We start from the raw sequence: 10,845 nt of genomic DNA, 5'->3' as shown, positions 1-10,845 counted from the left end.
ATTCACAGAGCATTGTTTGACCAGAGTCCAGAGACCAGATGAGGCACATCCTCACCAGCACACTGATGTTAAACTACTGTTTAATCGCTTTTCATATGTGTCCTTTGCTGTTAAATTGACTGTTATGGTTACTTTATTTAAAAAAAAAACATTCAATATCTATTTGAAATGATTCTTAATTAATAATTGCACGTTCATTTTTACTTTTCGCTAATTTGCATCGGTAAATTTACAACTCACTTGTGTATCTATTGGTTTTACTACTTAATCGTGGTTCTACGTGTCTGGTGTCACTGTGCTGTTTACACAGATTACTGGGCGGACCACCTGCAACCTAAGATATTAACTGGTTGTTGGATTTTCTGTATGGGACAATAGCCTACCTCACTACTCTGTATGCTTAGGCAAACCAGTTAATACCCTGCAGCTTCATAGACACAGCTCTGCACCAGCACCACACATTGTACCAATAACAACTCGTCATTTGCACTGTTAGCACTGTGCCAAAGTAATGTGTCTGTAAATGGAGGCATTGAAGCCAAATTCCAAATTAACTGACCTGGAGTAGCGAAGGGCTATCTGCTGCTCCCAAGCACCAGGAGCTTTAAGAGAATCTGGACTCAGGAAGCTGCCAGGGAAACCATCTGTGTGCTGCGACTGCATAAGCTCCATCGGCTGGGCTGTCACCCCCATCTCTGTACCTCCATCTTACTGTAGCTTCTGTATCTGAAAAATAACACAATACAAAAACAAGCAGCAAATTATCACTCACACATACAGCAAATATTTGCTTATTGGACAGTGTCCCTTCAATTATGAAAGACATTATGACAACCAACAGAAAATAGCATCTAATGATTTTAACCTTTTAATAAACATGTTACATGTAAGAGACAACAATTGGCTATAACATCGTGTGTAGCCTATAACATGTGTTATTCAAGACACTCAATATCCTCTATCTGAAGAATAAAATAAACCAAATTTGATTGAAAGATTGCATTATTTTCCACATGTTTTTGTCCAGTTGAATATTTTTTACCTCAACTTATATTTACCTTGATTTTAATTGAATGTCATTTGCTTGTCTTTCAATGTAATTTAATTAAACTTGAAAAAAAGAAAATCCAAGATGGCAACCAATGCATTTGTGCAGAATTAGATTGTGGGAAATGTGAGTTTGTTCTGATTCTGACCCCCAATGTTTCTCCCTCTTACAACAGTCTGACCATTTCGAGTATTTTGTGTGATACTTTGCGTTTAATTCCTGAAAAAGTAAGGTCAGGAACTGGGCGTTAGTTTTTTTTTTTTCAACTGTTTCCAGACCTCGTTGTCTACGCTGCACTGTGTTGAACCATCTCCTACTTGTAACAGCTCTGGGTCATAGTCATAGTAGAGTATCTTTTCTTTGGCGTGGAGCAATCCTCCCATCTAGCGGTGAAATCGCGCGATATTACCAGATTCCGCTAATCCCTGTCACGAGATCTGAATCCTCAACTACTGGGCCGCTGACTGACTGAGAAGTCTGACTTCAGTGTTGGTTGGTTGTTAGGTCGTTAACGATGAGCGGTGCCATGAACTTCAAAAACTGCGGCTCTCTGCTGGTCACGGGAGCCAGTCGCGGTCTCGGGCTGCAGATTGTCGAGAGTCTGGCGAGTGGAGGTTTCTCACCAGGAAAGATTATAGCCACGACCAGAACCCCGGGGAGCGCGCAGGTAAACACCCCCACAACTAACTGTCTGCCCTGTAGCCATGCTATATAGGCTACGGCTTTAATTATACCATGGATCTACTGTATAATACATCCATGCTTTATACTGGTTTGGTTTGGGTCGGCACCAACACTAAAAGTCAACGCAGATAATGAGGTTTTATATCAAGAGTGGAGTGATGTCAAATGAAAGCAGCAGTTAACCCCTAGAATAATGCCACTATTATTCCCCAACTGGATATCTGTGAATGCAAAATGATGACATGTGCTCTTCTTGACCCACAGAAACTTCACGAACTGGCAGACAAACACCCCAACATCCACATATTTACTCTGGGTAAGACAGAGGAAAAACAAGGGTTGGTGTCTATCATCAAATAATGTTACAACGTATAAAGCTACCATATATATTTGACATGTGTAGAAATGTACATAGCCTACAATCAAAACTATACATCATAATGTGTACATTTACACTGACAGTAGTCATATTACCTGTGTCATTGTTTATTTTTCTCCTCATAACATATTATGTAATTTTGTATTTTCTTTTTTATTCATATTTCTTTTTGTTGATGTGTGGTGTCCATCCATGTGTCTCTTTACTAGATGTGGTGAGCCAGGAGAGCATCGAGAAATGTGCAGAAGAGGTGAGCCAGCTGGTAAAGGAAGAGGGTCTGAACTGCCTAATCAACAACGCAGGGATCAACGTGATAGCCGACTTTCATTCTGTCACTGCAGAGAAGATGATAGAAAACTTCCACACCAATGCTGTGGCTCCTCTTATGATCACTAAGGTAATTTGTGAACCAATCGAGTCTGTGTTTTCTGTGGACTTTGATGTGGTGGATCAACTACATAGTAGGGAAAAAACAGTTTGTTTGGAAGGTCCTCAAATCTCACTTTGACAGACGGTGGATAAGCAAAAGAGAAGAAAACCATACTTCAGTTTCATATAGTCACCAGGAGCAGAGCCCATGAGTTAGCTCACTTTCTAAATGCTGCAAACCTAAAACGGCAAGTTGACCTTGAAGGACAGAAGTAACAAAAACCCCTTTAGCTCACGGTCGACTGCATTTCATAAATATTAATTAAAAGTCTGGTTTCAGTTGGCCTCAGAGAATGGTAAGGACTACAGAGCAGCACCCTGAGCCGGTAGAAACTCAGGCTCTGATCAAAAACATGTCAGCAGGGCAGATGCTCACTGAGTCGCCGATGCACAATTTGCTTCGATTGAGGAACAGTCAACAAGGCCACACTGCAGCCCAAAGCTCCTCTATGATAAATGAGTACAAGGGGAGGTAAAAGAGCAATGAATCACATCACACAATTTTTCCAAGCTAAAATGCAAAAATTCTTGTTTCCAGCTTTGTAAATTATTTGTTATTTTCAACAGAACATTATTATTATTTTTTTTTAGCATTTGGGCTGTTTGGATAAAACCAGCACTTGGAGTTTTATATTGTGAATGTCAAAACAGAGCCTGTCGAAACTAAACAAAAAGATTTAGTATTACCATTTAGGTGGTGGTATCTTTGTGGTATCAACATTGCCATTGACATTAGTAGTGAAATGAGAAAACTTGGAAGAAAACAACTCTCTGGATAGAATCTGATTATTATCAACTGTATTAATAAGATGCTGCAGCTACTAAAAGCTAATCAGTAACAATCAGGAAGTTTGTCTCACATTAAAAAAAATAAAAAAAGGTGCAATCTTAAGTCATCATTGCTAAAAAGTAATGTGGCCTGAATATTTATCTTTACAAAAATCAGTATGGAGAATTCAGGCACTGCCACTAGATGGCACCCTCATACAGCATGAAAAACCCTTTACTTTGACAGGGATAACGCAAACTCCAGTGTTTTTAAACTAACTTAAAGTTCATCCATTTGCTGTGGTGTCCTTATTTCAATGCTGTATACATACATAATTTTACTATTCACATTATATAGGCTATAATTTATAGTGTCATTATTATTATTATTATCATTAAAAAATATAAAATAAAATATAGAATTAAGCCGATTCTTCAAGCTTCATCTAAAATCTGTTCCACTTTAACTTTCCACAGTCTGATTATAAATAAAACAATGAGGAAATTTTGTTGTTTTATTTCACTCAACTTCATTTTTTCTCTGTCCTTCCACTACTGCCAGGCCTTCCTGCCTCTGCTTAAGCGAGCTGCATCCAGAGGCCAAGCAGGTGACTCAAAGAGTATGAGCATCCAGAGGGCGGCAGTTATTAACATTTCCTCCACACTTGGCTCAGTGGAGCTCAACTGGGGGGAGAGAGCAAACAAATTCAAATGGTACCCCTACAGGACGTCGAAGGTATTGTTACTGTGGAATCAAAACTGTGCTTGATGAAGCCAGTTAATTAAAGCAGAAGTAAGTGGTCCGGTCGTTTTCGCTAATGCTGCGTTCCAGGCAGGCTTTTGAAATCGTAAATTACAGCTTCAAGTCACAACTTACGACTTTGTAGCGTTTCAGGCAACCCACTCGTGTTTTTCCGACCTGTTTTACCGGTGAAAGTCACTATAACGGCCACTCGTAACTTCCGACCGGTGAACTCGTACCAGATCGAACTGGTACCACTTCACGGTCGGAAAAATACGAGTTGTGACTTGAAGCTGTAATTTACGATTTCAAAAGCCTGCCTGGAACGCAGCATTAGCGAAAATGACCGGACCACTTACTTCTGCTTTAATATAAGTCTTAAATAGTTATATCTTCCGACAGCAATCACTTACATAGAGTGTTTGGACTGAAACATGGGTCTCTCAGTCGGCTGACAAGAAGTTATGGTGCGTTCAGGGCCACTCGTAACTCATGTTTTTCCGACCTGTGAAATCGTACCAGTTCGATCTGGTGCGAGTTCACGGGTCGGAAGTTACGAGTGGCCGTTATAGTGACTTTCACAGGTAAAACAGGTCGGAGAAACACGAGTTGCGGGTTGCCTGGAACGCTACAAAGTCGTAAGTCGCGACTTGAAGCTGTAACTTACGGTTTTAAAAGACTTATCAGCATTAACACAAATATATCACTTACTTCTGCTTTAATTAAATGTTTCTCTTGAAAGCATGTAATGTGGGTTATTTCCGATTTGGTATGGCTACAGAGAGGGAGCTCAGGCCCTTACAGATGTATTGCATTTGTCACAGTGAGTGTTGCATGGTAAATTGATTTGCTTGTCTTCTCAGAGCGCCCTAAACATGGTGTCTCGCTGTATGGCTGTGGACATGGAGGCCGATGGGATTCTCTGTATGGCTATACACCCAGGCTGGGTCCGTACTGACATGGGTGGGGCTCAGGTAAGGGTCTGACTAACTCAAGTCGAAAAGCATACCATATTTTCAATTCACACCAATAAAAAAAAAATGTTCTCATGAACTGATCCGGCAATATCAGCCATCACACCACCATGATGTCAACATGGTCTTTACTTTCCAAACATTAGAGAGCTTTATCACATGTGCTCTTGTTGATGAATAAACACACCATGTTACTAAATAAAATATATATTTTGTTTATCTATCCCTTTCCAGGCTCCACTTAGTAAAGAGGAGAGCATTTCTTCGGTACTGTCCGTGATCGGAGGACTGACTGAAAAGGATCATGGGTCATTTCTGAACTATACAGGAGAGGTGTTGCCCTGGTGATCCTGATAATAGTTATTAGTACTGCAAACCTTTGGCTATTTACACAATGATGACTATCTTTTACTACATTGAGGTATCAAACATTCATGAGGCAGTGTTATTTCCTTATCTAGCTCTATCTGCTAGACAAAATCTAATAAATTTAATCCAAATGCAATAACTTTCAATTAGTTTTAAAGAGTTGACTATGATGTTTTCATAAGTTGATATGAGAGGAATGTTGTGCAGCTAACTTTTTAGATAACCCAATGTACAGTGTTGCTGAGTTACAATGTAAATAAAATGTTATTTTTGCTTACCATACCAAGCTGAAGTGTCATGGCCACAAAATTGCCATGTTTAAAAGGGTATTTCTTATGTCTAAGAACGACTAGACCTACATTATATTTAGATGGTCTGTGCACTTCCCAAACCGAGAGAACTTCTAAGACTTGAATAAAGTTAACTGTTTCATTTGGACAGCTGTCGATGGCATGTGTCTGACATCAGCAAACATACTTCAAATCAACTTTTTATCCAGTTTTAGCCAGGACAGAAATTTTTGTCTTCATCTATGCATTAAAAAAAAACAAAAAAACACCAGTAAGCCACTGGGAGAAAATTCTCCAATTGTTTTTGCCTTCAGCATTTCATTGTGTGTGTTTGAGGTTGGAGGTAGTGTGTTTGAAGTTGAAGTAATTACAATTTTAATTTAAAGTTATTATTATTGAAAGGTGTTAAAAGCCAGTACATAGGCTACTCCGCAACAGAGAAAATTTGTTTGTTTTCTCAAGGTGGCAAGAAAAAGAACAAAGTTAGTTCTGACCAGGACATTTCATAGCCTACTTCACATTTCTGACCAATGTTGTGGAAATTTCCTTTAACTTGTGAGAGAGAAAATCGAAGTCTAGCAAAGAAGGGCTTCACTTAAGTACTTTATTTGATCTTGCAAGAGGTGGACTGTCATACACACAAAAGTCTGTACGAGAGTAGGCTACACGCTGAGATTTGGTTACATCAGGTTACATAGGCACAAGAGCGAGAAGGAGCCATGTTGCTCCTCCTTGGAGGCGGCATCATACATTGTCCAATTACATTACTGCATTCTTGCAGAACAAATTTGCATAGTTTGCACTAAGCGTTTTTGGCATATCTTGGGTTATTATAAAATCAACTCATATGTAAAGGCAGGAAGCTCATGGTTGTCTGTAACCAAGGGTCTGTTGTGGTTTTTTCACACCTCAGCGAGTTGACATTTCTTTGACATCTCACTGTGGTTTTGAATATGGAGACAACTGCTTGCTTAAGCGTAATCATCACAAAATAACAGGAACCCAGTCGGACACCTGTATGCTGCCTCATGCACAGCAGAAAGTGCAACTTTGCACTTTCTTCAAGGTTCACCTAAGGTTCATGAACGTACATCTTCAGAGTTCAATCAAGGGTCATAAACATAGAAATTTCCATTACACCAATCATACAATAGTTGTCAGTGGGACACCATACAAGAAAAAAAGGTCTGCCCAGATGATGTGTCAAGAATAAGCTGCAAGAACTCTCAAACCAACCAGGGCGGAATAACGGAATAAAACAATCCAGTCTGATAGCAGCAAAGTACTTGAAAAAAAAAAAAAAATCAGCTTTTCTTCCAGTTTTAGATAGACATTTTTGTCCTTATCTATGCATTCTCAACGAAGTGAAGGATTATATGGTAAGATCTTACTGAAATATCTTTTTCTTTTCTTTTTTAAAGGTTTTTTAAATCACCATTGAGCCACTAGAGTGCTTGAAAATGAGTTTTTGCCTTCAAATAGCTTTTTAATTGGGTGGTGTGTGTGTTTGTTTGCATGCATGTTAGTTAGAGGGGGTAGTGTGTTTGAAGTTGAAGTAATTACTTGAAAGTTATTTGAAAGGTGTGCCTCTGAATCTCGTGTGGTCTGGTCGCCCCTGATTCACTTCAAGTGAATAAAACTACAGCATTTAGCCCCAGCTAGCACCATCAGCGCCTGGCCACAATTAACCCAACGCACCATGACACCGAGACCCCCCATGAAGTCTGCTAACCGCTAAGTTAGCTTCTCTAGTTGTAGCAACTTTAGCAATGACTGCACCATAACAAACAGCATAGTCTATTGATCCACACATGCAACCGATCAAAAAGCCACTTATAGCCACAGATAATGCTCGGAACAGCACCAAACGTCATCAACAGTACAAACAGGGTCCCAGCACAAGAGGCATCAAACATCTGTTAGCTTAGCCTGGTGGTTTCTATTGAAAAGAGACAAAAACAACTCACACTCTCCTCCAGTTATACGCTATGCAGCAACTTTCCGCGTCCAGCATAGAGTCCAGGGCACTGACAACACGCGTCCGAGGCCGACTGGCAGCATAAACATCTGGTTTCAGCGGCCGCCGACAGGCAGCGACCACCACACTGACCACTTGATTCCCCCAGGTCCAGCATTTAGACGCCACCGCAGCACTCCCTCTTTCACTTTTCTCTCCTTCTGCTCGTGTTCGGTAAATTCAGTCTCAAACTGATAGGGGCGCCCATCGAAATGAAACCAGTCCTCCTTGTTGTCAAACTGCATAAACTCAGGGTATTGTCCCTTCTGTGATGTCTGCTCACGTGTCTGCTTCACTCTCTTCCGGCAACGAACGTCCTCCTGATCTCGCGTGTGACGCACGTCGCGTCTAATCTCGCGCTTGTTTACGTGATTCTTTCTCCCGCAAATATATGAAGTTAGAAATGGCCAATTCCGTTGTGAACACTCGATAATAACTTTTATAAACTGACAGGCAAGAAGATACACAGGAACTTTGGCTGCATTATATGGAGTAATACACACACATTTTCATTCTTGAGCTGCAGGACTCTACTTCACTCGGTAATGTAATCGCCTCCACCACAGCGGATTAACGTTACCTGTAACCATGGCAGTAACAAGTGGGTGGGAGAGTTATTTTCGTCTCTTTTCAATAGAAACCAGGCAAAGCTAACAGATGTTTGATGCCTTATATTATGTGCTGGGGCCCTGTTTATACTGTTGATGACGTTTCGGTAACACTTGTCAAAAAACGTCTGTTATACAGGACGGAGACAGCAAATTAGTTGGCATGTTGGCGCGTTTTTGAAAACAAAGTGAAATTGTCCAGCCAATCTACCTGCACATGGAGAAGACGCTGTATCCGAGCCAAGATGGCAGCCTAGTTTCAACCGTCCTCCACATAGATAGATGACTCACCCGCAGCTGTTTCCCAATGACAAAGCGTAGCCAGTACGGCGGCCATCTTGGGACGGGCAACTCTCTCCCTCAGAGCATTAAGCCTATGGTGCATGTTCTGCTATAATGACCATAACTTGCTCAGTTTTTGTCCGATTTCAAAACGGTTTGATTTTTATGAACATTTATGCAGTTATGATGCAGCATATTTAGAATCACGGATAATTTTAATAATGTATTTTTTTTGGTAAAAGTAACATTATAGTGACATTATGCAAATAGTTCAAGTAATAGCTACATACTGATTTATTTTTCACAGAGTTATGAATCGTTTTTTTAGTGCAGATGACTGGATCACCTATCTACTGCACTGTAACTGCAGCCAGAGTCAGAGCAAGTTGCCCGTCCTCATATGGCCGACTGTGAGCTACGCCTGCGTGTAGTCCGATCCACCCCCTTGGTCCTCCATACTTGTAGTGGCAGAAAGGCTTTCAACTATTCCATACTAGGACTGGGAGAGAAACTATATCGGACTTTCCATGGCGTCACTCCAATGACATGGACCTGGTATCAAATGTTGGTAACACTTTATTTTAAGGGGTCCTTGTTCCTGTGTATCTACCTAATTAATTACAGTGTAATTACCTATGTAACCGTATGTAATGACATGTACTTACATTGTAAATACATAGTGTATTTTGGTGTACTTACAGGTCCTCGTTACACTTGTAATAAGAAATGCTTGTGCAAAGAGAGAGGCCACTTTGGCATTTCTTATTACAAGTGTAACGAGGACCTGTAAGTACACCAAAATACACTATGTATTTACAATGTAAGTACATGTTATTACATACGGTTACATAGGTAATTACACTGTAATTAATTAGGTACAGTAGATACACAGGAACAAGGACCCCTTGAAATAAAGTGTTACCCAAATGTTCATAGACCTCCAATAGCCTGCTGTGTTATAATACGGATTTAGGAGAACAGAATCTAAACTCAAATCAAGTGGAAGAACCCAGTTAATATGGCATCATATAGGAAAAGACATTGCCTGGTTGGACTGGGAAAGAAATGTAGTCTGTGGGACTTTGTTTACTGCCCATACTCCACCTAGGCCTACATATTTACATCAAATGTAATTATTTTCTGCTACAATGTTTTTTTTTGTTTTTTTTAAAGAACCTTAAACATGTTGTTATTGTTAAGAAAACAGACACTTTGCAGAGTAAAAAAAAAAAAAAAACCTTAACTACACAAAGTCAAGAAGGAAATGCAAGGGATAGAGGCCAGTAGAAGGGCCTGAACTGGATTTAAACCTCTGCAGCTGAAGTGGACCCGGCCTTGTTTCTACCAGGTGAGCCACCGTGGTCTACCCTGTGTGATTATCTTTGATTCAGCAGAGCACTTTGTTGACTTTGTCTCACTGTACATTTGAAAAGTATGCTTCCTCCTAATAAGTTTTGAGGTGAACTTTGACTGGGAAGGAACCGGGAAGTTTGTTGTATTTTTTTCAAATTCTTGAAGCGTCAAGAAGCTATATGGGTTAGGTGATATGACTAAGATGACTTGGCATGGTGTGAATGTTGCAAGCAGCTACATTCTTAGGAATACTTCCTCTTTCCATTATGTAGCTTACCTCTCTGTGTGAGCAGGCCTGCAAAACAAAAGGTGACTACTCAGTTAGGCAACAATGGAAAACCTTTAGAGCAAAAGCTATTTAAAGTTATGATGCCGTGCCGTCTACGTGTCACTGTGGTTGTAACCTGTAAAAGTGAGATATCACCAGCACCCACAGCTGCTTTGCATACGGTTGAATGATAAATGTGTCTAACGTCCATGCAAAGTACATTTAACAGCTAATGAACTAAAGTATTGGATGTGTTTATGAGTGAAAAGTATATACATGTCAACTGTGGTGTACAGCAGAGAAAAAGCGACATTTTAGACAGGATTCATTGCTAGTCAGCAGTTCTCAATACTACCTGGTGGCAAAGATTTGGCTAATCACTAGCACAGTCCGGCATAATAATTTTAATCCTGTTTTCTTGCCCTTCTGTGGATGTTGTCTGACCTGAACCTTGACTTCTATGTAAGTATGCAGAGGAGTCTTTCAGAGGAAGAGAGCAGGAGATCTCAGGTCATGTGAAGCTCCCTCAAATGTCACTCAAATCTAATCAAACCCGTTTGTCCAGAAAGTCATCTGCCTGGTGTGTGTGTGTAGAGAGAGAGAGGAGGGGAGGAGGAGAGAGAGAGTAGTGCCC

At 40.3% G+C, this 10,845-nt stretch overlaps 1 protein-coding gene across 1 annotated transcript; it reads left to right on the top strand.

Moving 5' to 3' along the window:
• The first annotated feature begins 1,441 nt into the window (after positions 1 to 1,441).
• On the top strand, positions 1,442 to 5,675 carry LOC146986187 (uncharacterized). Its single transcript, XM_085779885.1, has 6 exons — positions 1,442 to 1,715; positions 1,997 to 2,048; positions 2,321 to 2,508; positions 3,871 to 4,044; positions 4,914 to 5,024; positions 5,259 to 5,675. The coding sequence occupies exons 1-6, from the start codon at positions 1,563 to 1,565 to the stop codon at positions 5,370 to 5,372; spliced, it is 792 nt and encodes a 263-aa protein (XP_085636011.1). The 5' UTR covers positions 1,442 to 1,562; the 3' UTR covers positions 5,373 to 5,675.
• Positions 5,676 to 10,845: the final 5,170 nt, after the last annotated feature.

Source organism: Trachurus japonicus, chromosome 6, assembly GCF_045865225.1.
Source record: "Trachurus japonicus isolate A0001 chromosome 6, Traja_1.0".
Taxonomy (NCBI): domain Eukaryota; kingdom Metazoa; phylum Chordata; class Actinopteri; order Carangiformes; family Carangidae; genus Trachurus; species Trachurus japonicus.
This window is presented reverse-complemented; position numbering and strand designations above follow the sequence as displayed.

Excerpts from the sequence above, each read along its gene's own strand:
- LOC146986187 (XM_085779885.1), top strand. The coding sequence starts at position 1,563 with ATGAGCGGTGCCATGAACTTCAAAAACTGCGGCTCTCTGCTGGTCACG. Across the intron at positions 2,509-3,870 it reads CTCCTCTTATGATCACTAAG|GCCTTCCTGCCTCTGCTTAA; the intron begins GTAATTTGTGAA and ends CACTACTGCCAG. Across the intron at positions 4,045-4,913 it reads ACCCCTACAGGACGTCGAAG|AGCGCCCTAAACATGGTGTC; the intron begins GTATTGTTACTG and ends TTGTCTTCTCAG.